Source organism: Dama dama, chromosome 23 (genome assembly GCF_033118175.1).
Source record: "Dama dama isolate Ldn47 chromosome 23, ASM3311817v1, whole genome shotgun sequence".
Lineage (NCBI taxonomy): Eukaryota > Metazoa > Chordata > Mammalia > Artiodactyla > Cervidae > Dama > Dama dama.
The window spans coordinates 47789122-47815347 of record NC_083703.1 but is presented as its reverse complement, the minus strand read 5'-3'; the positions used below and the strand labels follow the sequence as shown (position 1 = coordinate 47815347).

Below are 26226 nucleotides of genomic sequence, written 5' to 3'. Positions count from 1 at the left end.
ATGGATCCAAGCAGTTGGATGGGAAGGGTAGAAATTTTGTTTTACCTCATAACCTCATGGTTTTGGGGTATGTGGGTTTGCTTGTTTTTACCATTAAGTCTAATTCTTACAAGTAGCTTTTTAACATACAGACCACTAGGTATCATGCTTTCTTTTTTGACTGCTCTTTTCGCACCTAAAACCACAAAGTCCCATTAACATCAAGACTGATCTCTCACCCTATACAGGGCTATACAGCCTCAAAACATACTTCCCAACAGGCAAATGCATGGTGGCAACAGAGCTCTTCCAGGCCAAACTAGGGTATTTAATGGGAAGATTAGAAACTTCAAAGTACCTTGTCTCTGTAAGCGACTCCTCAACTTGCAACCAAATTTTTCTCCAAAACATATTCTAGAAATCAAATTTCATTATCTTTCACCCTTCTAGTGTAACTGCTGTTGCCAAATCTTGGCTTCCTTCCTTCCTGATATCTCCCTAACGTTCCTTTCCTCCAGTTTTCTAAAATGGAAAGCTACATAAATGGGTATTGAGGGCCTGGTGTAGGGGCAACAGGGATTGGTGAGAGCAGCTGTTCCTCAGTTCCAGCCAAACATTAATCAGCTGGGAATATGATGGCAGATCTTCCAATGATCCAAAATAGGTAATAAATTCAAATGGCTGGGAGAAACATTCTGGTTTCTTAAAGCAACACAGGGACCAAAGAAAACAACTGCAGGTCACCAGTTGGCAACCCGCGAGTCAGACACTCTCTTTCATTCTGGTCCAGGCTCCCTCAGTCCAGTTTACACATCACTGTCATCAATCCACCCAATAACACTGCTCCTGACCACGACTAACTCCAGGCTTGAAATACTACCACGAAGTTTGCGCTGTCATTTAGCGTCCACAGTAACAAGGCCACGCATCACCTTCCTCAACTTTCCCACACAGACCTTTCACTTCAACCAAATAAGTCTACTCACCTCATCCCTCACCCCCCCAAGATGGCCTCTGTTCTACCCTCCTCTCTACCCCAACAAAGCCCACATCTGAAGCAGGAAACAAGTCCATCTTTGGGGAATATACCTTTCAACACCTAATGATTGCATGACTTCTCTGCTTAAAGCCAACAGATTTAACTTTCGAGAAGGGGTTTAAATCTCCTAACAGGCAAATCTCATGGCCTTGTCTTGATACACCTTCAGCCCTCAACAAATAACGGGAGATCGGAAAGGCTAAGTCACGCTCTGAGGAATCTTTGCTGGGTCTCGACGTCTTCACACCCGGGAACGACTGGGGAGGTGGACTAGAGTGGGACACCCCCCCGCCCCAATCAGCCCTGCGAGGCTGGCGGACGTGCGCAACCTCCCGCGCTTTCCTTCCTGCGCCGCGGAGATACCACCCCAACCGGACCCCAGAGCCGTGTCCTCGGGACCTCGACCTGCTGAACCCTGCCGCGAGCTCGGCGGGACCCCGCACCCAAGGACCCTCTGCCCTAGTCAGGCCCGATGCTGCCGGCGACCGGGCCAGAGTCAAATGGCGAGACGACCCCTCTGTGCGCGCCCCCCATGGACTTCTGGAGAACGCCGCTTCCGCAGCCGCGCCCACCCGGTGCCGCCGCTACCTTGTCCTCGGGCGGAGCTTCCGGCTCGCGGGCCACCCTCTGCCTCAGCTCCGTCATGCTGGAGACACCAGCGCTTAGTCGCCGCTGCCGCGTAGCGCAGACGCCGGGGCCGGCGCGCGGACTCTGCTCGGCCAGCCCCGAGTCGCCAAAGCAGGGCGCAACTACGCAGCGCCTCGCTAGCCCCACCGCAGCCTAGCCGCCAAGCCTGGAACTCAGCCCCGCCCGGCGCAGCCGCCGCCCTTTCACCCGGGCGGAGCTTGACCAGCCTTCTCCAGCCTCTGCCTGCTAGCTCCTTTTCTGGTAAAGGCCAGGAGGGAGGGCGCAGGCGCACCACCGCCATCACGGCCCGGGAGATCCACCAATGGCGCGAACCCGTTAGGGAGGCGGGGCGGAGGCGGGGCAAGTGAAACGTAAAGGGGAGGCGTGTATTTTAGCTAGTAGCGTGAGGGGGTCGGGAAAAGGCGTGCGTTTCGGAAGGAGACTAGCCAATGGGAACTCGAGCACTGGCGCCCAGGGTCTTACAGGTTAACAATTTGCTGGAGATAATAGACTACCTCCCCAGTCTCCAGCCTACCTAGTCAGTCCTTTCCCTCACACGGAAAAGTATCCGCTTAGTAGGCCCTGAGCGGAAAGGCCTGGGGGGCCCACCTGTGTAAAGGAGATTACTGATAAGGAAGTGAAAGTCAAACTTCAGTCTGTATCGTCTGCTTTATGTGCTGGTCACTCAACTATGTAATCTAATTTCTCTCATTTAAACTGCACAACACTTGGAAGTGGATATGACTTTCATTTTACACGTAGGGTTTTCCACGATTATTCAGATTTCTTTTCTGCCTTCTGAACTACTGGAAGACCTTTTAGGTGGGGAGGAATGCTGCCTACTTTGTTCGCAGCTGTATCCCCTCTGTACCTGACACATCCCAAGTCCCTAATGAATGAAGTTTCTCCTAAAAGAAAATGATTTAGCCAAGGTCTCACGGCTAAAAAGTGCCCACTAAGAATTAGAACATAAATCTGTTTGCCACCAACGCCCGCTCTAACATACTCCCGGCCTTCTTAAATTCATTGTTAATATCTGTGTTACTCAGCATTGCCTTCAGCAGTTCCTGTTCGCTGCCTTTTAAGTGATGTAAAACAAGTATAAAATGGGGCCCCTTCCCTTAGCATCTTGTAATTTAACAAGGAGAGAAATTTGCACACATAGGAGATGCAATTTTGTGTTAGCAATTTTGACCTGAACTGTGAGGTTTGGGGAAAATAGTGAGAATTCTGAAAAGGATGTTTTATTTTCTTGATTTCTGTGAAACTAGATCCCCAAATGCCTGTAACATTGCTTACAGTCTACAGTAAAGTAGACATGACATCCGTGCTAGGTCGCCTCAGTGGTATCCAACTCTTTGTGACCCAGTGGACTGTAGCCCACCAGGCTCCTGTGTCCACCGGATTCTCCAAGTAAGAATACTGGAGTGGGTTGCCATGCCCTCTTCCAGGGGATCTTCCTGACCCAGGGATAGAACCCACGTCTCCCTCCTGCATTGCAGGCGGATTCTTTACCGATGAGCCACCAGGGAAGCCCAAAATAGGTGTGGAGGAACACTGAATTCAGGGTATGCTTTGCTCCCTATTAACAACATTGCACAAATACTTGGTTTTGTTTTTTGAGAGAAACAGACCACTCCATTCAGGCCATTATTTATTTAGAGAAAGCCTTGCTTTTGTGTTTTATTTTGTCTTAATCTTATTTATAAAAGTAAATAACACACTGATTGTAATTTTTAAACTCTTTTAATCTGTTGGGGGCTGTGTGACCACTATTTTGACTGTTAGTGATCACCTCTTGAACTGAAGACTAGACACTTCTTGGACAAATTATACAAGGTTTATTAGCTGTAGGATGTAAAAGGATGTCAACAGACAGCCACAAGTTCATCCTTTAAGACAAGTGGAAGTGTTAGTAACTAGATTCTCACCTTTGGGAAACATGTGAGAGGTCACATCCAAGTAAGCAATACATCAGTCCTCCTGGAAGCTCAGCCGTTTGCTTTGAAACCCAGCCTAACTGGAGAACCAGTGCACACAGTTTCAGAATGCAAACCATTTTTCATACATTTACGAAGACTGGACCTTAGACACTGAAAGCCAGAGACCTTTGATTTTTATTCAGATACATTGAATTGGGTTTCTCTATTGTGGAAACTTCAAATATATTAACCAACACAAGTTTTTAGACATATGGAAGTTTTGAAACTTATGTAGTCATTCCTTATGTTTTATGGGGTATTTTTTCCTTTTATGCTTAGAAGTCCACAGCAAGCTCTGTTAAATATTTACCAATATATTTTTCCATTTCTTGAGTTTACACGTATTTGAATTTTAATTAATCATCAAATTTATTTCAATAAACAATTAGGAAGAGTCTATAGCTTTATTCTTTCCTAAAAGTTTAATGCATTTTTTATCATAATTTAATTCATTTTTCTCACTGTTTGGAATAGCACCTTTACTAGATGTTAAAGTAATCCTCTTAAAATAGAAGTCTCATGTCAAAGCTCTCTTTGATAACTTTTTCACTTATAGAAGGCTTGCAAAGTGCTGTAAGATCTCAGCCCTGCCTCTCTTTGCAACTTCTCTCTCCTATGTTCAGTGTGCTCCAGACATATCAATCTTTGAGTTCTATCATGTCAATTGTTGTTGTTCAGTCCCTAAGTCTCGTCCAAACCTTTGCAACCCCATGAACCACAGTCCAGCAGGATCCTCTGTAGCCTTTTACACAGAGATTTTTTGATGGGATTTTTCCTGGCGAGAATACTGGAGTGGGTGCCATTTCCTTCTCCAGGGAATCTTCCCAAACCAGGGATCAAACTCGTATCTCCTGCATTGGCAGGCTGATTCTTTACCACTAAGCCACTAGGGAAGCCTATATGTCAATTATATCTCAATAAAACTGGGGGGAAATATTTATTAAAAGGCTTTGAAGTTTTTCAAATTTATTTACTTATTTTTGGCTGCACTGGGTCTTCGTTGCTTTTCTTGGGCTTTCTCTAGTTGCAGTGAGCAGGGGCTACTGTCCATTGCAGGGTATAGGCTTTTCATTGTGGTGGCCTCTCTTGCAGTGTACAGGCTTCTCAATGTGGTGGCTTCCCTTATTGCCCAGCGCAGGCTTTAGGTGCTCAGGCTCAGTAGCTGCAGCTCGTGGGCTCTAGAGTATGGGCTCAGTAGTTGTGGCACATGGGCTTAGTTGCTCATGGCATGTGGAATCTTCCTTCCTGAACCACAGATCAAACCCGAATCCCCTGCATTGGCAGTGAATTCTTATCCACTGTGCCACTAGGGAAGTCCAAAAAGCTTTGAATTTTAAAACAAACTACTATCTGAACACCTTCTAAGCATGCTGACCTTTTAAACATGTTATTTTTTTAGCCAACAATACTCTTTCTCCCACTCTCCAAACAGCTAGTTTCTCTGGTAAAATGCTAACTACTCAGAAAGGCCATATCTGACCACAGTTCATGCTGCTGCTGCTGCTGCTAAGTCACTTCAGTCGTGTCTGACTCTGTGTGACCCCATAGACGGCAGCCCACCAGGCTCCGCCATCCCTGGGATTCTCCAGGCAAGAACACTGGAGTGGGTTGCCATTTCCCTCTCCAATGCATGAAAGTGAAAAGTGAAAGTGAAGTTGCTCAGTCGTGTCCGACTCTTCACGACCCCATGGACTGCAGCCTACCAGGCTCCTCCATCCATGGGATTTTCCCGCCAAGAGTACTGGGTTGCCATTGCCTTCTCTGACCACAGTTCATAGCCATTCTTAAATCATGAGTGGAGTTTAATTGCCATTTAAAATACCTTCAAATTAATAACACTTTGATTTGGCATTAAACCAAAATGCGATTAAGTAAGCAGAAAGCACAGAAACAGAGTAACAGAGTATACATGTTATTAGTGAAGCAAATATTTCTCACTGGAAGAATAAATGCATTCCACACTTTGCAAAGGAACTCAGACACCAAAATGACCTAGAAAGAAAAATACCCACAAAAGATGAAACTGTTGTGTTTTGATATAAAGATATATGCAAAAGGATAGTTGATCATACATAAAGGAAGTTAGTGCTAGCATCAAAATGTACAAATGCGTGACTGAGTCTTGGAATAAATTCCAGAAACAACCAAGTAGCACTCTTTTTAACATCATTTTATTTATTTATTTGTGGCCATGCTGGATCTTTGTTACTTTGTGCACTTTGTTACTTTCTCTCAGTGCAGCTAGTAGGGGCTACTCTTGGCTTCAGTCTCAGTGCAGCTGGCTTCTCACTGTGATAGCTTCTCTTGTTTTGGAGCATGGGATATAGGGCACTCAGGCTTCAGTAGTTGCGGCTCCCTGGCTCTAGAGCACAGGCTCAATAGTTGTAGTGCATAGATCATTGTTCCAAGGCATGTGGGATCTTCCAGGATTAGGCTCGAACCCAGAGGTCCTACACCAGTAGGTGACTGCATCACTGAGCCACCAGAGAAGCCCAGTATCACTCTTAAGAATGCTGCATCATTCACAGCCTTGACAACAGTGATATATGGAAAAACAGCAGTTATCAGCAACTGACTGAGAAACTGAATGTTAAGATATATTACAAGAGCTTTTATATATGTGTGCATCACATGCACAAGAGTGATATATGATACAAATGTTTGGAAAAGTCAAAGTTCTATGATAATAACAAAACAGAAAATCTAAATGATAAATCAGGATAGTCTCATATTTTATTTTCTTGTGCTACAGCTTACAATTGAAGGTATCTTAAATTCAATTAAAGACACATCTAATAGAAATACTAGAGGGAGAGCATTGAGTAGGGAAAGGCAATTTTTGAAACCATAATGGTTGACAATATTCTAGACTTGATGAAATGCGTGAATCTTTTGGCTGAGGAATACAAAAATTCCATGAACAGGATAAATAAAACCAAATCCACACCATACATGGTAGAAAGACTAAAGAATTCTACAGACCAAGGTAAAACATAAGAAGCAACTAAAAAGAAATGCTGTAAACAAAGGAAAAAACAAAGGGAATATTTATAATAGGGAGATGGTTAATATATGAAATGCTTTTAATCAATAAAAAAAGTTTAATAGAAAAAATATAAACATGCAATGGTCAAGAATTGTATGAAAGATATCCAATTTGCGCCAGTCTTTTAATATGCAAATTGAAATTTCCACACAAATGAGCCCAGATTTAAAAATTAGATTGCTAATAACTAAAGTTAGAAAAATTAGGGGCAAGGAGCATGCTCATAGTCTTGGCTGGAATGTAATTTACAATCTTTTAGAAGTCAACTTAGTGAACATTTATCAAAAATTTAATGCGTATGCTCCTCTATCCAGCAATACTACTTCAAGGAGTTGCCCGAATTACAAGAGATTGGCAATTAGGTTAGGTTACATTTGTAGGATATGATGCCATCTTTTTAAGAGGTGCTGATAAACAAAACATGAACCTAGCATAAAATTAAACATACTTTAGTAAGCACTTTGCTCTATTCTTTATGGCATGAACTCATTTTTGTTTTTTTAAATATATAAACTTGTAGAGGAAAAAAAACTTATAAAGTTACATACAATAAATGATATCAATTTGTGTGTAGGTGGCGGAAGAGGTTTAAGAGCTGGTGGTGAGGAGCTAACTGTCGGTTTTTTCAATCATTAACTGTACCTCCCTTAAAGCACCTACACTCTTCAGGCTACAAGGTGGCTTTTCTTCCTAAAGAGTCAGACAAACTGATAAGACTGAGCACACAGGCTGGATTTACGTTTCACTCACGGCTGTAAATTTTCTACCCCTCAAGCGGGAGGCTGAGGAGGCACCAGAGTCGCCGCTCATCGACCATTCCCGCCAAGTCTAGGACTGATTTTCACACTCACAGGGACTCCTCTAACGGGTGCCGTAACAAGACAAAAAGGCCCGGACTCCAGCGCACGCCTATCTGCGGGGCCTCCGAAACGCTCCGCCCCTGCCCCGCCCCCATACCCGCATCCTCCAATGGATGTTCGGGGTGGGGCGGGTTTCGTGCAGTGCAGGGACAGGACTGGCTCTACAGTCTCTCCGCCCAGGCAGCGGGAGGGCAGCGTGATGACGTATCAACAAGGGGCGCGGGGGCGTAGCGCGCTAGCAGACGCGGCAGTATTAAACGGCTGCAGGCGCGGCGAGTTGTTAGTGGCTTCCTTCGTCTTAGGCGCTCGTAGTCGTGTTCCGCCTCTCGCTCTCATCCTGTGAAGCCTAAGCCGGCTACACCTTCCTCACTCCTTCTACCTGTAGCCGTGTCATTGCGACTCCGCCACCATGTTCGAGGCGCGCCTGGTCCAGGGCTCCATCTTGAAGAAGGTGCTGGAAGCGCTTAAGGATCTCATCAACGAGGCCTGCTGGGACATCAGCTCAAGTGGCGTGAACCTGCAGAGCATGGACTCGTCTCATGTCTCCTTGGTGCAGCTAACCCTTCGCTCCGAGGGCTTCGACACTTACCGCTGCGACCGCAACTTGGCCATGGGCGTGAACCTCACCAGGTGAGCTCCAAAGCCTCGGGCGTCCGGGCCTTGGTCCACTCCTACGTCTGGCTCTTGGCGGGAGCTCCTACGAGCCGGGCCCCCATTGGCTGGCGTGGGCCATCTGCGTCTTCTCATTGGCCTGCTGCGGAGTGAGGGTGGTGGCGGGACCCAGCAGAGCGCGCGGTTTGCAAAGCCCGCGCTGGCTGCAGCGCAAACAGCGAACCGGCTGTTTTCCGCGCCAAAGTCACAAAGCGGGTGGTGGCGGGAAAATGATGGACTTTGCGGTGCCAGGAAAAGACTGTTGCAGAACGCTTTGGTCATTAAGTGCAGGCGACTTGGACGAGAAACCTTGGTCCTGGTTGACTTTATAGTGTATCCTAGTTCTGTCACCCTATCTAGGGACCAGAGTATTTCTTTTTTTACTGCAAAGTTGCGGTGAGCACCCTAAGATCCTGGACTTGAAAACTTTCTCCAGGGCAGTGGCGTTCAACTTTTGAAATACACATATTTAAATCTTAAAGCTTATGATAAATACCATGTTGACAGCTTAAAGCTTATGATAAATACCCATAGTACATGCAGTGTACTTTAATAGGTGTATTAGGTCATTTTTAAAGATAGTTGGCCCGATAATTTACTTCACCCACCATAAGGGATTTGAAATTCATAAAATATTGTTCTTTTATTTATATCCAGAAGTGAAATTGCTCTCGGTATGTTGTGGGCCTTTGGGATATAAATACTGCCAGATTGCATTCCAAAATGCCTGGACCGGCTTGCATATCCCCCCTGCAGTACGTTTTCCTAACTCCCCAGTCTGACAGATGGCGTACTGGTTAAGGGTTTCCCTGGTGGCTTACTGGTAAAGCATCCCTTTGCCAATGCAGGAGATGAGGTAGAGAAGATCCCCTGGAGAAAGAAATGGCAACCCACTCCAGTATTCTTGCCTGGGAAATCTCATGGACAGAGGACCCTGATAGGCTACAATCCAGGAGGTTGCAAAAGGGTCGAACACCACTTGGGGTCTAAACTACAGCAGCTAAATGGTTAAAAATGGTAACTCCTGATTTTAATTCCATTAGAAAACTAACAATCTTGAGAAGCTGGTGTTGATTTAAAACCCTTTGTCTTCTCTGTTCTAGCATGTCCAAAATACTAAAATGTGCTGGCAATGAAGACATCATTACCTTACGGGCTGAAGATAATGCAGACACCTTGGCACTAGTATTTGAAGCTCCAAGTAAGTTTACCCTTCTACTGAGTTATGGTAGAGGAAACTAAAATGCAGTGTCAGTATTTCCCAAGTCTGATGATTGTAAAATATACCTCTTAGTTTTAAACTTACATGTTTTTCTTCAAATTTGCTTTCTTTTGGTAGATCAGGAAAAGGTTTCAGACTATGAAATGAAGTTAATGGATTTAGATGTTGAACAACTTGGAATTCCAGTGAGTATCAGAAGTTTCTAATTGAGCATGCTGTACACAGTCATGATAGTTATATAACATATATCTATATAATAACTTAAAGCCTACTTCCTAACAGAACTTTTCTATATATCTGCTCATGAATATTCCAGAATAGGGTATTTAGACTGACATATTTGTCATTTTATTAAATTATGGTATTCTACAGTGGCTCATTGCTTTGAATTCATTGCTGCCAAGGACATATTTGCATTAGCCCCTGCATCTTTTAAAAAAATTATTATTCTTAGAGTGCTTGATTTTTATTGAGGGGAGATTTATCAACATCAAAAGATGTGTTCAGATGTTTACAATGCCTAACATGCTCTTGTTTTGGAAAGCAAACCTATTTGCGCTGTTAGCATTTGTATGCCATATCCTAATGTCTTCTTGATTTAGACCTCCTATAGAGTGATAGGTGGAGGCTCTTGTTCCCTGGATAGTGCATTTACTTTTAAAAGTTTTAAGTTCTAATTGGTTTCTTAGTGTGATTATTCTTATACTTTTTTATATCTGCATTTTTTTTTAGTAGAATGTTAAGAAATTGCACAATGAGTGATATTTCAGAGTAATCAGAAAATCTTGAATTCTGAGTTCTTGGTTAGATGTTGAATCTTCAGGAAGTGAGGGTGCCAAATCTTTCATTTCCATGACCTTTACATTTCTTTGTTTTATAGGAACAGGAGTATAGCTGTGTAGTAAAGATGCCTTCTGGTGAATTTGCACGTATATGCCGAGATCTCAGTCATATTGGAGATGCTGTTGTAATTTCCTGTGCAAAAGATGGAGTGAAATTTTCTGCAAGTGGAGAACTTGGAAATGGAAATATTAAGTTGTCACAGACAAGTAATGTTGATAAAGAGGAGGAAGCTGTAAGTAGTTTTTAAGTAAATAAAATACTTTGAAGAATTAAACTAGATTATGTCCTGGTCTGCTAAGGCTACTATAACAAAATACCATAGACTGAGTGGCTTATAAACAACAAAAGTTTATTATTCACAGTTCTGAAGCTGGCAGATTTGGTGTCTGACGAGGGCCTGCTTCTTGGTTTAAGAAATCAGCAGCCTCCTTACCTGGTGAAAGGGGTGGGGAAGTTCTCTGGGGTCTCTAAATGGCACTAATCCCATTCATGAGGGCTCTACCTTCCTAACCTAAGCATCTCCCAAAGTCCCCTCCAATACCATCGTACTGGAAATTTGGTTTTAATGTGAATTTGATGTGGGGTGGACACAAACATTCAGTCCATAGCAAGGTAATTGCTAAGATTAAAGAAAGCTCTAAAGAAAAACAATTTTCATTTTCTTTTTTTTTACAATTTGCATTTCAAGTAACTGATTTGTGAGAATTAAAAGACACTTTTGAAATCTGCAACTGATCTATAAATGCCATCTTACTTAAATTTGTGAGAAGGGAATGCAAATTCAGTGCAGCCTTTATAAACTACAGAACAATGTGTTTGTGTATCAGTCCCACACATACTCTTAAGAATATGATTGGAAGGCTACCTTTGACTTTCTGCGGGTATTTACTATGTTTTTACCAAATAATTGAGCAACTCAATAAAGGGATCAATAAAAGGAAAATCTAGCTCTTAAGTAATCCTTATATATTAACTTTTAAATAAAGAGTTTAAATATATATATGTAATAAATATGTATTAGTAACAAAATTCCAGGAGCTAATTCTTTTATTCTAAATTACATCTCATTTCCTTGCCAATCTTGATTTTTCTTTTTCTCTCAATAGTTCAGTAGTTAGGACTCCATGTTTTCACTGATGAGGGTATGTGTTCAATCCCTGGTCTGGGAACAAAGATCTTGCAAGCTGTGAGGCACAGCCAGAAATTTAAAAAGTTCACACATGAATATCTTACTGTTGCTATAGTATAAACATTTTATGACATCTAAGAAAATTAATGTTAAGGAATTTTTCAGTGTTCCTGCTTCCCTTGTTATTTGTTTATTTGAATCAAGATTTTTAATACGGTCCATACATTACAGTTCACTGGGATGTGCTCTTCAGGTTTTTTTTAATCCATTGTTAATCCAGTTTGTTTCCCTTTCTCCATTATAATTTCATTTGTTGAAGAAACTAAGTCATTTGTTGTCAAATTTCCCAAAGTCTGGATTTTGCTCACTGAGTTCCTTATGTCAGTTAATATGTTTTTCAGATCCTTATTCTGATAGATACAGCTCTAGGGGCTTGATGATTTTCAAGGTGTTGTGTTTGGAGGTGGGAGAAGGAGAATATTTTATAGATAGTGGTGTGTCCCTCTATAGGAGACATGAGGTATTTGGATATCTTTGTGATTTATCAGCCATAGTAAATTTTGTCTATAATCATTAAGTCATTAGGGTTTGCAGAATTGTAATATATTAATATATTTTATTCCTTTATTTATTAGCTGATTATTTGTTAATGTATACTATAAATGAATGGATTGCAGTTTTCTTAATGTCGTTCAGTATAATGAATCTTGTGTTTTCTCCCTAAGGTTACCATAGAGATGAATGAACCAGTTCAGCTAACTTTTGCACTGAGGTACCTGAACTTCTTTACAAAAGCCACTCCACTCTCTCCTACAGTAACACTCAGTATGTCTGCAGATGTACCCCTTGGTAAGATAATAAACTTGTTGAATCTTGGTTTTGTAGGTAGTGTATGTGGTACTTCTCAATAATTAACTATGTTCTCCTGTTTTCTTTCAGTTGTAGAGTATAAAATTGCTGATATGGGACATTTAAAGTACTATTTGGCTCCCAAGATCGAGGATGAAGAAGGATCTTAGACATTCTTAAAATTCAAAGAAATAAAACTAAGCTCTTTGAGAACTGCTTCTAAGATGCCAGCACACACTTAAGTCTTTTTTGTCTTTGTACCTCTGAATACATATTGTAGATACTGTTTTCTGTAAATAATTTTTTTTTCTCCATCATCTACAACTTGTTTAAAGAAAAGTCCAAAGTCAAATCTGGTCTTGTTAACCGAGTAATACTTCTGCGTTACCTAGGAATAATCCTTATAGTTTTTATAAACAAGAGTTTTGATCCTAAATGTGTTTTAAGTATCATTTTCAATTTAAATAAAAGTCATTTGAATTTAAGCATCACAGGACAGTGCCTTCATTTGGACTACAATGATTGCAGGTATCCTAAACAAGTTACAATTCAAGCAACTCTTTCATGTAACAGCTCTATTTTTTCAGTCTAAAGTATTCCGAATACAGCGAGTATTTTGGGGTGATTCATTTGCCAAACTAACTTTGGTATTCTGACTTGAGCTCAAGAAATGAAAAGAGAGTAGAACACATATAATACTTAGTATTAGCAGAAACTAACACTTTACAGAAGCTTAATGTTTGTAAAGTTCAGTGGTATAGCATTGTGGTAGGGAAGTGTTTTTTTAGCCTAGGGAGCCTTGTACAGGAGTCTTGGAAGTGTTAGCAGATCTGTGATAGGTCCCAAGAAGTATGTTTGTGCAAAAATAGTTTTTCTAGTGTAAGTAGACTTTTGGGAGGGGCAAGGGGGACTTATTCCCCTGAAGGATGAAAATAGTTTCCATGGGTGTCGGGAGTCAACCAAGAAAGTGAAAAAGGCCCAGCAGTAATTGTGCTACAAAGTCACATATTACATTCTAGTTATCCGGTGGTAGAACTCACTGTATCCAGTAGATAAATTATCTTCCGGGCGTGTTGGGGAAGGAGACTGACAGCAGAGGGCCTGGTGGAAGTTTTTGGAGTGAAAAAAATATTTTATCTACACTGTGGGGATGTCTCCACTGCATTTGTCAAAAAAACTAACCCAATTGTACTTTATTATATGTAAATTATACTTTAATAAAGCTTGACATTTTAAGCTTTATGTATTGCAAAATGTCCCTTGTGGGCAGGCCTCTTAATGGAGCATGGTCTGAAGATGTGCAGGAAACAAGCACGAGAATGCAGGGTGCTACTCGAGAGCAGTGGGTGAGGTAGACGGCGGCAGAGACTGCTGCGCAGACCCCGGGTAAGGCGGCCTTCCCTGGGCATACGGAGACCTGACAGCGCCAGCTTTCTGGAGCTTCATCAGCTCGGCTTCCGCGTTTCGCAGCGCCACTGAGCTCTCTACACTGCCCGGGCGGCCGGAAAGAAACACGTGGCCGGGCAGCCCTGGGCCTGACTGTGACCCAGGCGGCGCCGCTGCCTAGGAACCCACCGGCCCAGGCGGAAGTGGCGGACAGCCAGCCCGGACCGCAGAGCCTTAGAAAACCGCACGGGGCGCGCTCCGCTTGCGGAGCCCTAAGACCCGACGCCTTCTGCGGGCCGCTGGAAAGAAGGCGGGCTTGAAACCGGAGCAAGTAGAATGAGAAGGCGTCGCCCCATTGACGCCACATCCGGCCCGTAGCCTCCTAAACACACGCCATTTCCGGCGTCCAGCCGGTCGAGGAAGGGTGGCAGTTGGGGGAGGCCTCGGGCGCTCCAGCTGCCAACCGTGAGCGAGCTGTCGGCGCTCGGGCCTCGGATAAGGCGTGTGTGCTCGCTGGGCGGGAGCGGAAGCGGAAGCGGAAGCGCTCGCCTCAGGCTTGCGGCGCGGCCCAGACTGCGTTCTCCGCCGGTCAAGGCTGGAGTCCTCGGTGTGGAGCATTTACCCTCCCCGGGCACGGCTGGCCGCTTTCCTGAAACCAGATTTTTTCCATCTAAATTCACGTCGGTTCTTATTTCTCCTGGCTGGGTCTGTAAGCGGACGGGGAGGTAGTGTGGAGAGGCCCGTAGTGCGAAGCTGTGTGCTAAGTGCTTTTCTGATGCTTTAAAAATTCTTGCAACATTCAAGTGCTGAAGAAATTTTGGGATTCCGGTGAGGCTGGTAAAAAAGCCTGTTGGGCAGGTACTCAGAAAACATTGCTTTACGTTTTTCCTTTTCCCTGTTTTAGAATTCTTACTCAGCTACCAATAAGCAGTCGTCTGGTGTTCCTCACGCCATGCCCATTTTTATATTTTGATGCAGTGTATGAATAGTTAATGACAGTATGTAAACTTTTTTAAAGACTGATACAAATCACAGGTGATTAAATGCTCTCAAAACTCCCCACTAATTGGTAGTTTGGACTTAAAGTTTTGTAGAATTAAATTTAGATTATCGTGTAATCAGGATCACAACACTTAAAAACATAATTTTTGACATAATTTGATCTAACCATTCTTGAAAAGCTTATAAGAAAGCACACTCATTATTTTTTCAGTACTTGATTTCTGCATCATTACAAAATTACTAAAACGGAACAGGAGCGTTTAGCACCAGTTCCTTTATAATGCTAATTAGGTTGACTGCAGGCCACTTAAAACAGCTTATTAATATTCAGAATTAAGTATATATAAAGCGCTTAGATATGTTTCACTTCTAGAAATCAAGTAACTTCATGATCAAAATAGGTTTACTTGTTTCATTCGCATAACTTTGTGATTTTATGGAGGAAAAGTACACGAATTACAAATGTTTTTCAATTTAATCTTATCTACTGTCTTTTAAGCTGGTGAGGTAGTAGCCACGATTTCATTATGGGAGTCAACTTTGACTAGTTTGAACAAAAACCAGAGTTTTTTTGTTTTGTTTTTGATGTAGCTGAAGAAGTAACCTGGAAAGTGAAATTGCTACTTTCAGTGCTTGGGGTGAAGCAGTGCATTCATGCTCAGTCATTTCAGTCATATTGGACTCTTTGCGAACCCATGAACTGTAGCCTGCCAGGCTCCTCTGTTCATGAGAGTCTCCAGGCAAGAATACTGGAGTGGGTTGCCGTGCCCTCTTCCAAGGGAATCTTACCAACCCAGGGACTGAACCTGGGTCTCCTCCATTGGACTCTACCACTGAGCCAACTGGGAAGCCCTCTGGGGTGGAGCAGAGAGACAGGCAAATCAGAGGACACTGGTATAATACTGGTAGCCAGTAGCTTATCCAAATGTACAAGAACTTTTACAGAACTTTAGTGTTAAACGGATGATATCCATCAGAGGGAAATAGGCAAAATGCTGATGTGAATGTATTTCATTTCCCACCCTCTCTCCTCTGCCCTAGTGAAATAAGAGAATCACTTGAGTATATGCTTCTCTTGCTTTTTCTGGAAGCCGGGACAGGGGGACAGGCAGTACTGTAGCAGAATGGTTGAAAAGTCAGATGGATCTAAGTGACCACTGTTTCACCTACTCTCTTGTGACTTTGAAAAACTAGGAAACAGAGAAACATTAATGGAAAAATAAATATGAAGTCTGGTTCTTGGCAAATGTCTTGATTCTTATTCTACCAGGAGAAACTAGAGGAGAGGCATAATGAGAATGTTTTCATGTCAAAGGAATATCAGGCTCTAAGAGCAATGGAGCTTCAGTCGCCAATTGCTAGTATAACATGGCAGCCCGGAACTCCAGTGTGTATAACAAACACATTGTTGTAGCCTGCAAACAATAATACTTTTCTTTGTTTTCATACTGTAGCTGTGTCAGCGTGTTATGATGCCGTCTCGTACCAACCTGGCTACTGGAATTCCCAGTAGCAAAGTGAAATACTCAAGACTCTCTAGTACAGATGATGGCTACATTGACCTTCAGGTAAATGCAGAAAGAACCTAATGACATTAGCTGGCTCTGTTGATGCTGAGTTAGCAGGGAGACCTTCCAGGTTTTGCTGATTGTTCCTAGGGATTAGAGGGAGAGGCAGGAAAGAAACTGCTGACTCTTTCAGCCATAGCCTGCAGAAAAAGGGACCTTGGCAGATTAGTTTCAAACCAATATAAATATTGTCCATTTCTGAGAAATTTTAGTTGTGATGCCAGAGTCCAATAGTTGCAAATTTTATTTAGTTTATCTGGAAATAATCAGATTATTTTTTGTTAAGTAGAATTTTTTAAAGACTATGTTACCAGTTTGTTTACACTTCAGTCAAAACCAGTTCATCTTTTAAGGGAGAAACTCACTGCTAAAGCCAGCAGATTGTGGGAATCTTCCTTCTTTCCTGATGTCATGAGATCCAATTTATTAAAGGTATTCTTTGTGGCAAACAGTAAGTAAAACAGAGAATATTTTTTAAATGTGTGTCCTTCCTGATCATTGTTTATAAAGTACTTAAGGGTGTAGCATCTCCTTTTGCCCACTTCCCTTTAGACTAGACTATTTTAGGTGGAACTAGGATCAAAGAAGTAGCAGGAACCCATCCTTTTAAATAAGTAACAGTATAAAGAAATCAATTATTCTTTGTACTTTTGGGACCCACACTTGAAGGAGAGAGATTTTTTTTATAAAACAGGTTGGAAAAGCTTCCAGTCAGTTTGGTCATACACAAACAGGAGCCAAACCTTAGAAATTTGTCTTTGAATGTTAACCTTGAGTTGAACTTGTTAATAAGGCAGGTTACTTGCTCTGTGGGGCAGCAACTAATGCTTCAGAAAAAATTGTTTTTAAAACCTTTGACCAGATGCCAACTTAACTTTGAATGCCAGAAATCATTTTTTTCTTTCTTACTTTTCCAGAGCTTAATGTTCACTCTTAATCCCTGTAGATTAGTACAGCCTTCCATGTGCAAAGGCATGTTTATTAAAAACATGTGTAACATGAAGTGTCCTGTTTTTGTAAGAAAATGATTTTTTTAGCAGTACAATGAGTGGTCTGTGGAATGAGACTAGAACTAGAAAAAATAACATTCTGCTGGGATTTCCTTACTCGAGTTATTGTTAGAGCAGTAACTGGAACTTCATCTCCTGCAGTCCTTTTCCTTTCTTTCCCAGAGCTGCACTGGGTGGTAGGGCTTATTCAAGACACACTTAGATTGATTCTTCATATCCTCCCTGCCTTAAAGTATCAGTCCTGGTATATTCATAACGCTCTTCCTTGTCTTTTTTTGTTTGTTTCTCTTCCAGTTTAAGAAAAGCCCTCCTAAGATCCCATATAAGGCCATTGCGCTTGCTACAGTGCTGTTTTTGATTGGCGCCTTTCTCATTATCATAGGCTCCCTCCTGCTGGCAGGCTATATCAGCAAAGGGGTAAGCTGAGGGGCTTGTGGGATTTCCATAAGGTGTTTAAAATGTGAGCCACTCTGTTGTCTTGTATCTAGTAGAGCATATTTCACCAGAAAGAGGAAAAGGTTGTTTTTGTTTTGTTTTTAAGATTTTGTTCTCAGATAACAAGATGTTTCTTCCTTTGAGCCTCAACAAACTTTTCCCACAGTTCCTATGAGGTGGGTATGGCAGGTGGGCAAATTTTCCCTTTGAGATGTGGGCAGTTTTCCTACCATCATAGTTTGGAACAGCACAGCTGAGTCTAGCACTGAGGATTCCTGAGTGGTAAAGTTTATAACTGGAGTGGGATGCTATTATTGTAACTTTGCAATGCCACAGACATACAACTGTAGTTAGTGTTTGGGCAAAAGCAGTGAGGCTTGTATAGGTCTGGGGCCACTGACCAAGCCAAGACTTTTGGCTCATGGACCAGATCTTTCTTAAATTGGATTTGAAGTTCCTGTTGAGCTTCAGTATGATACCTTAGAAACCTAAAGTGGATTTTGGTGATTCTCTCTCTTGGATTGTATAGTAGTGGTAGTGTTAGTCGCTCAGTCGTGTCCAACTCTTTGTGATCTCATGGACTGTAGCCCTCCAGGCTGTTCTGTCTGGGGATTTCTCCAGGCAAGAATACTGGAGGATATTCTTCTCCAGGGGATTTTCCCAACCCAGAGATTGAACCGGGGTTTCCTTCATTGTAGGCAGATTCTCTACCATCTGAACCACCAGGGAAGCCCAAGACAGATGCTTATACACAACATGTAAACTAATATTGACCATAGTTCACATCTGATCTTCAACACACACCAGACCAGGGGATGATGGTCATATTGCTTTGTATAGGGAACACAGCAAAGAGCTAAAACTCTGGGCATCTTGGAATTAGGAATAGTAGACTGTCACAATAAAATGGCTGCATATGGCTTTTGAGATGTATATAAATTTGCTTTAGCTGTGTAGCAATTTGTCTTTAGCTATTTTAAAAGTATTATGTGGCTACCAGAGGCTTACTTAGTGCTGTCTAAATTTGAACATTGAACTTCAGGACTGCCTTCAGTTAACTTTATTAATGATGTAAAAGTTGAGAATGGAGGTGAGATCACACCTTGTGTGATTTATAAAAGACTACTTTATAAGTAAAGATAAAGGTATTAACTAAGAAAATCAGTTATTAGATTGTTTTGGTTTTTGGTTTGGTTTGGGGTTTTTTCACTTCTTATTGCAGACATTTCAAATAAAACAGAAGCAGATGAAATAACATAATGAACCCACAGTACATATCCACAGCTGAACATCAACAGTTAGTGACCTTTTGTTTCATCTATACCCCCAACTTTTTTTCCTGTGTATACTAAAGCAAATACCAGATTTACATTTGCTGGTAAATTATTATAAGTGTGCATCGTCAGTATGCATCTCTAACAGTTTTTACCTAAATCTAGGGGTATTGTCTTAACACAATTTACCTTGTTTTTCTAGTCCCCTTTTTCTTGCGCACTGATAAATTTAGGAACTTGCTTAGATTTAGATCTACTTTAGTTTTGTTTTAGAAAGAATATTTCATAGGGATGCTGTGTGTTTGCTATTACACATGGGTTCTCAAAGCCTTTAATAGTTTTCTTGCCTTCTGGCTCAGTACATTATCCCAGGCCCATCTGTATATTCCCTGTCCCACAACTTGTCAACAGCCATTTCACTAAGGAGCTCTGGTTTCTTTATGGGAAGTAGATTTAGAACTCATAAACTGGGCATTAATGATGCCGTTACTATTGGTTTTCATTTTTTCCAGGCTTTTTCAGAGACAGAATTAGGAAATAAGTACCCTTTAGAAAACAAGGAAATATTGTATAGACATTGACCTGACCAAAAAGTTCTTTTGGGGTTTTCCAAAACATCTTACAAAAAACCTAAATGAACTTTTTGGCCAATCCAATATGTCATAATAGCTGTAGTATTAGATATTTCCCATACAAGTTTAAGATTACAGTTTGAACTTAATTTCTTTGCTTGTAGGTATGTATGTGTATCCCAATGATATTGAAATAATTTCTTCATGCCTTATTTGACATTAAATAGTTTAAAAGTAATTGGAGAAGGAAATGGCAACCCACTCCAGTATTCTTGCCTGGAGAATCCCAGGGACAGAGACGCCTGGTGGGCTGCCATCTATGGGGTCGCACAGAGTTGGATGCAACTTAGCAGCAGCAGCAGCAGTTTAAAAGTAATAGCAGTTTAATGCTAAGTAAAAGAAGGCTGAATGCACTGTAAGTTTTCTTAGCAACTCTTTTAATCCTTAGGATATATCTCCTTAGGGATGTACAGTCGAAATCCAGAAAAAAATAAACAGAAAAGTAGAAAATGTAAAATAAGATAATAGAAATAGCACCAAGTATGTCAGTTGTGAAAGTTGTAGACCATCATTTTTAATGTTCAAATAATCCCCTTCAAGTTCTCTTCGTTTGGTTTTAAGCTTGCTTTTATTGTCATTGTGTGCCAGCTGAGGCTACTTGCTTTACATGTATCAATCACCTCATTTAATTTCCACTATAACCATGTGAGGTAAATAATCCTATTTCAGTTTTGAATGAAGCAGCCTGTCAGTATATCAATACATTGCATGTATAGCTCTGTTAAAAGCAGATCTTTATAGATTGTGTTGTGGTGGTTTAGTCGTTCAGTTGTGTCCGACTATTGTGACCCAATGGACAGTAGCCTGCCAGAATCCATGGGATTCTCCAGGCAAGAATACTGGAGTGGGTTGCCATTTTCTTCTCCAGGGGATCTTCCCAACCCAGGAATCAAACCTGGGTCTCCTGCATTGCAGGCAGATTCTTTACCAACTGAGCTATGAGGGAAGCCCAGATTGTGTCATAATAAGGGACAAAAAACAAGGCACAGAGTTTGGTATATTCACAACTAAAAACTTTAAAGGAGTAAAAGTTAGCCAAAATATCTGTGAATGAACATGAATAATTTCTTTATAATTTTAGTACTTTGCAATTTTTCTGCAATTGTTAAAGAGACAAAGAGATGTAAACCTTTTCTCTTGGTAGTGTACTTCCCAAAGCTCTGAAAAGTATATGATAACTGATTTATGAATTGGACCCATGACTTTATTTTAAATTTTAATAATTTGCATGTAGTAATATTTGCTTCCTTCTGCCACCAGGGGGCAGACCGGGCTGTTCCTGTCCTGATCATTGGCATCCTGGTGTTCCTGCCAGGATTTTACCACCTGCGCATTGCCTACTATGCATCCAAAGGCTACCGGGGATACTCCTACGATGACATTCCAGACTTTGATGACTAGCACCCACCCCAGCCCTGAAGAAAAGAGTCACAGATGGAACTGAGCCCAGCTTTAAGACATTGAGCAGAAACTATGACTACGGGCTAAGGAGTTCTGCAGTTTGCAGATGTTAACAAAACTGGCCAAATTTTATGGGTCCATCCTGAAAGATGTTAACTAAGCTCACAAGTAACTGTCATTCGGGCATTCTCTTATTTTTCATTTTCTGGCCCTGGCAAAAAGCTCCTGACAAAAGTTTTTCTGTATGAATATGCATCATGGGAGAGTAGCAGTATTAATTGTATGGGAAAGTGGGAGGTTGTTCTGTAGTGGAAAGTGTTCTGCCACCACCCTTTTTAGAGTTGAGGATTCTTTTAAATAGTCCTCATGGTCAGAATGTTCTTATGGCAAATGGAAAAATGTGATATGTCAGATTTCTTATTACTAAGAAATTTATTTTGAAAATATCTTAAGTGTTTTCTCCCCATACTGTTTAACTTTGTGTTCTAGTGGAAGACCTTGGCACAATCAAATATCATTGTGGTGCATCTATATTTTTCACTTGGTTTCTTATTAACAACAACCAGAAATTTTTTAAACCTCAAAGCAAATTTTCAAAATGTAAACACTTTTCTCTGTACACCAATCCTTGGCCAGCTCTGATCTGGCTCACTGATAGGTTGGCCAGCATATGATTTGGATCATTCTGTCCTGTGTAGATCAAGATGTTCTTATATCATACCTTTTGGTTGTTTCCTAAGGAAAAAATGTAGACGAATGGTTATTATTTAGAGTTTATAACCCTGTTAGCACTTTGTATTAATGTCATTCTGCTGAAGATATTAAGAATTGGCCTGGATCTCAGAGGACTGAACTGCCTTAGCTTGATCTGCCTCCTAGCTTGCAAAAAATGACTTGTATTCAAAAGAAATTAAAATGTCAAAATCTAAATCCTATACTTAAAAATTAATTTTAACCTATTTTAGAAAACAGTTTAATGATTATATGTCTTTGATCCCAATCCCCAGGGCAACCTTCAGTTTCGGTTAACTAGCATTGTGGTTACTTTGCTTTCTAGTCATTGTTTTATTCTGAAGTCAGAGCTATGGTTTTTCCAGTAGTCATGTATGGATGTGAGAGTTGAACTGTAAAGAAAGCTGAGCACTGAAGAATTGATGTTTTTGAACTGTGGTGTTGGAGAAGACTCTTGAGAATCCCTTGGACTGCAAGGAGATCCAACCAGTCAATCTTACAGGAAATCAGCCTGAATGTTTATTGGACTGATGCTGAAGCTGAAACTCCAGTATTTTGGCCACCTGATGCGAAGAACCAACTCATTGGAAAAGACCCTGATGCTGGGAAAGATTGAAGGTGGGAGGAGAAGGGGTTGACAGAGGATGAGTTGGTTGGATGGCATCACTAATGTGATAGACACGAGTTTGAGTAGGCTCCAGGAGTTGGTGATGGACAGGGAAGCCTGGCATGCTGCAGTCCATGGAGTCGCAAAGAGTGGGACACGACTGAGCGACTGAACTGAATGAATGGATTTGGATGATTATAAGGCTGGAAGTGCCATTGGCTGAGATTTGAAGGGCTATAGGTAGAGTGGTGTTATTGGGGAGGATGAGTTCAGCTTCAGATGTATTAAATTTAGATGTCTACTTGACATCCAAGTGGAAATACTGAGTAGGCAATTGCAATATGTAGTTTGGAGTTTGGGAAGGAAGTCAAAACTATAGTTAGAAATTTGGGAATCAGTATTGGGGTGGTATCTAAAAGCTGTTACACCCTCACAGTGGGCACAAATGGGGAAAAATATCTAGTCTAAGACTCAGGAAATGAGGGACAGTGAGAGGGTGACCTGAAGCAGCCACCAAGGTTAGGTGCATTTGGTAATTGGAGAATAGGTTGGGGAGTATAGTAGTCTAAAGTTCCTGGGCTGTGACAGTGAAAAGGTGAGGAAATATATAAAGCTTAGTATCCTTGGCAGTGTTTGCAAAGCTAAGAACCAGAAGGCTTTGGCCAGACTAAATTATTTGGCCATTTTTTAAGGGTAATGATAACTACTAATAAGGGGGAAAAAATTAAAATGGAATGGTGGGGGGAGTAAATAGCCAGTTCCCAAGGTTGTCTAGGTAAGTTTCTTGTATCCCTTTCTAGAAATGTTCTAAGCACTATCTGTATCTGTTTTTCAAAAAAAAAACTGACTCACATTCTATAGTTCTATAACTTTTTTCCCTACATACTCAGTTTTGTGTATCTTTCTATATCCCAGAGATTAGCCACATTTCTTTTTAATGCACATCATATGTATAGTTTCCCAAGTTGTGCATGTAGTCATAGGGTCCTAAGAACAGAGACCATAAAAATCAGATTCCTGGAATGGTAGTCATATCTTCAATCCCCTGAGGAGTGGCCTTTGCTATTGTATTTGAACAGTCAGGTTCATAATCTCATACTGTAGTTGAAATTGTTAACAGAAGTATTTTTTATTAAGCCAAAATCATACTTTATGTAACTATGCAATGACAGTAGTGGTATATTCTTGTGCTTTCTAGAAAACGTATAAACCTCCATAATAATGGTCAGTGTTTCTTGAACGCTTTGCCAAATGTTGTGCCAGGCAATTTCATTACATGTTTCTACTATATTTTAATATTTAGGAAAACCCTGAATTGAGAAAGATTCTTAGATAAAAAGTTAATATTTGGGACTCATGTTTAAGCAAAGTGTGCCCTAGATTTATAAGGATTTTCTTATTTGCAACAGCAATTATGCCTCTCATTAGTCATTTCCAAGGCTAAAAATCTTCCCCAGTTGTGTCAGCTGTTCTGTTAATACATATGATGGCAGTTTCAGGCCCATTCTCTCTGGATAAGCGCTACCTGGTCTGTGTGCCAGAAGCATGTTGGTTGCTTCCTTTCTGCCAAGAATTTTTAGGTGCTGAGTATTATAGGAAAAGATAAGTCTTAGTCAGTGAGAAGCAGAGGTTGGCCAGAATTGTTTTAAAAATGGAAAAGTTCAGCTGAACCTAATTTGGGGCTTTTCTTGGAAAAAAAAAATCAATAGATTTTTATTGCTCAGAGACAACCAATTGGAGCAAAATAGTAAGTGAAGCAGCTTTGAGCAGAATTGTCCAATTCACTGCAGTCCCCACCATTGCTTGGTTCCTTTTGTATCAGACCTGTTAGTTTTCTTCATTAAGGGCAAAAAGTGTATCTTACAGTTTCACAAAGTCTAATACAGTGCTTGTGGGCATTTAGGTTTATTGAATGAAGAACCAGTGCATTTCTGCACTAGGGTGCAGTGTTTTGAGGTACAAACAGATGGGCTGGTATTGTTTCGTTCAGTTACCTAAATGACCCTCTTCAGCTGCCGGCGAGGCCGGCTGCTCTGTAGACAAGATTTGATACTACCTGGTGAGTCAAGTCTGCCTGACACCCTCTGCTCAGGCCAGTGAGCCCAGTTCACAACCACCTCCAAGTCGCCACCTCCAGGTTGTGCACAGAGGAGCCTCCATTACTGGTCCAGTGAGGGAGGCAGGTAAGGGACAAGAGCGGCTTTGACTGCTGACCTTCAGAGGGTCATGAACCGAGTCAGTTCAGCTTACTTGGTTTGCTCTGTCATCTAAATTCCTATCCTAAGGCTTCTTTCCTGGATTCAGTCCCACAGGCTCTTAGCCTCACAGTGTGTAGTTCAATTATGGTTGAATGCCAGCGTGGGATGGGTATAGACTGTGTCTTATTTGCCGCAAGGTATTGCACAAGTTTTTTCTGGACCCTGGGTTTCCTTATAATGTAGGGATAAACCAGTTCCTACCCCATAGGGTAATTGTGTTGCCGTTTAGTTGCTAAGTCCTGTCCACCTCTTTTGCGACCCCGTGTACTGTAGCTTGCCAGGCTCTTCTGTCCAAGGGATTTCCCAGACAATACTGGAGTGGGTTGCCATTTCCTACTCCATGGGATCTTCCCAACCCAGGGATCAAACCTGTGTCTCCTGCATTGACAGGTGGGTTCTTTGTCGCCAAACCACCAGGGAAGCCCAGGGTAATTGTGAGGGTTAAATAAAACAATGTAGAAGGGTGTTTCACACAGCCTGGCACCCAGTAAGTGGAAGCTGCTGTTTGAGAGTGAAGACGTTCACTCCTTTGGCTTCAGGGAGTAGTGCTGGGAATGAAGCAGAGAGGAGAGAGCCTATCTGTTATCCCTGAGGCCAGCCTGGGAAAACTGCCTTTCCGTGGTGGAGTGAACCCACAGCCAGGGGGCAAAGCCAGCATGGCAGTCCTGCCTCCTTCCCTGACAGCTGCCTGTGGGAGGGGGTGAGGAGGTCTCCAGCCCCTACCCTTCTCCAACATATAGCTGCTCTGGTCCTGCTCTCGTTGAACACAAGGGGAAGGGAAGGACCATGGCATCCCACTGTAACCAACACACGGACCGCCAGAGGCCCCGCAAGGAAGGCTGTGCAGCTGAGGTGATGCGGCTGGAGAGCACCATCGAACCACCTCTCCCTAGAGCCTGTGGCCTCTTCCTCCCATGGTCCCTGTTGGACCTCGTTTCTTCCTGCACTTTCACTTCTCAGTCTTGCCCCCTTGTTATTCCAAGTGGGCTCTGTGGACCAGCAGCATCAGCAGTGTCCTAGAGCTTGTTGAGTATAAAGAATCTTGGGCCTGCCCCAGACTTCTAAATCAGAACCTGCATTCCAACAAGACCTCTGGGGAGTCATTGCCTTGTCAGTGCCTGAGGACCACTGATCTGGGGTGTCCCGTGCCCCAGTCCATTCCCTCCCTTTAGGACTGGACCTCCTCTGGTAGTGCCAATAGTTAGCAATAGAGGGTACCCAGGAGGGTAGCCCCTCCTCCATCCACCATTATTCTGTAGCCAAACAGTAACCCCCAGGGTCTTGGGAAAGCTTCACAGAAGTGGTACAGAAAAAATGCAGGACAGCTTTGTGAAGATTCGTTTTTGTGAGCAGTGAGAAATCGAAACAGAAAAATTCCCACAGATGGGGAAGGTCCATGGCAGGAGTGGAAGCACACTTTGGTGCTCTGAAGGCCAGGAGACGGGACAACATATACTTTATGACCTAATTAGAGACAGGATGTTTTGTCTTGATGTCTGGGGGAGGCTGACCTGGTGGTTAAGAAATTTACCCTGGGGAAAAAAAAGAATAAATAAACAAAATAAGAAATTTACCCTGAACACTGAGTTGCTGGCTTTCCTCCCTGTCTCCCTGGGTCTCTGATGCCTCCAGTCTTTTCATTGCTGTCACTAACTTGGAAAGAGCCAACTAGAAAATGCTCCAGTCTGGGAGAT

General features: G+C 42.0%; 3 protein-coding genes across 7 annotated transcripts in view; 2 read left to right on the top strand and 1 right to left on the bottom strand.

Moving 5' to 3' along the window:
• CDS2 (CDP-diacylglycerol synthase 2) overlaps nt 1-1834 on the bottom strand; it is a 58374-nt gene extending 56540 nt beyond the window's left edge. The window contains exon 1 of the mRNA XM_061126634.1: nt 1607-1834. Coding sequence (XP_060982617.1) covers nt 1607-1663 — 57 coding nt within the window. The 5' untranslated portion in view covers nt 1664-1834. The remainder of the gene's footprint in view (nt 1-1606) is intronic.
• Nucleotides 1835-7734: 5900 nt separating this feature from the next.
• On the top strand, nt 7735-12712 carry PCNA (proliferating cell nuclear antigen). The gene is made up of 6 exons (XM_061126633.1): nt 7735-8163; nt 9288-9385; nt 9524-9591; nt 10287-10481; nt 12104-12227; nt 12318-12712. Exons 1-6 carry the CDS (start codon nt 7943-7945, stop codon nt 12395-12397), a joined length of 786 nt encoding a protein of 261 aa, XP_060982616.1. The 5' UTR covers nt 7735-7942; the 3' UTR covers nt 12398-12712.
• Nucleotides 12713-14017: 1305 nt separating this feature from the next.
• Nucleotides 14018-21865, top strand: TMEM230 (transmembrane protein 230). 5 transcript variants are annotated; one of them, XM_061126628.1, is made up of 5 exons: nt 14179-14471; nt 16070-16183; nt 16537-16615; nt 17488-17610; nt 20795-21865. In XM_061126628.1, exons 2-5 carry the CDS (start codon nt 16161-16163, stop codon nt 20933-20935), a joined length of 366 nt encoding a protein of 121 aa, XP_060982611.1. In that variant the 5' UTR covers nt 14179-14471; nt 16070-16160; the 3' UTR covers nt 20936-21865. The 5 variants fall into 5 exon arrangements, with proteins under 5 accessions (XP_060982615.1, XP_060982614.1, XP_060982611.1 ...); XM_061126629.1 differs by having other exon boundaries at nt 14270-14293; XM_061126632.1 differs by lacking the exon at nt 16537-16615 and having other exon boundaries at nt 14018-14318.
• The last annotated feature ends 4361 nt before the right edge of the window (nt 21866-26226 follow it).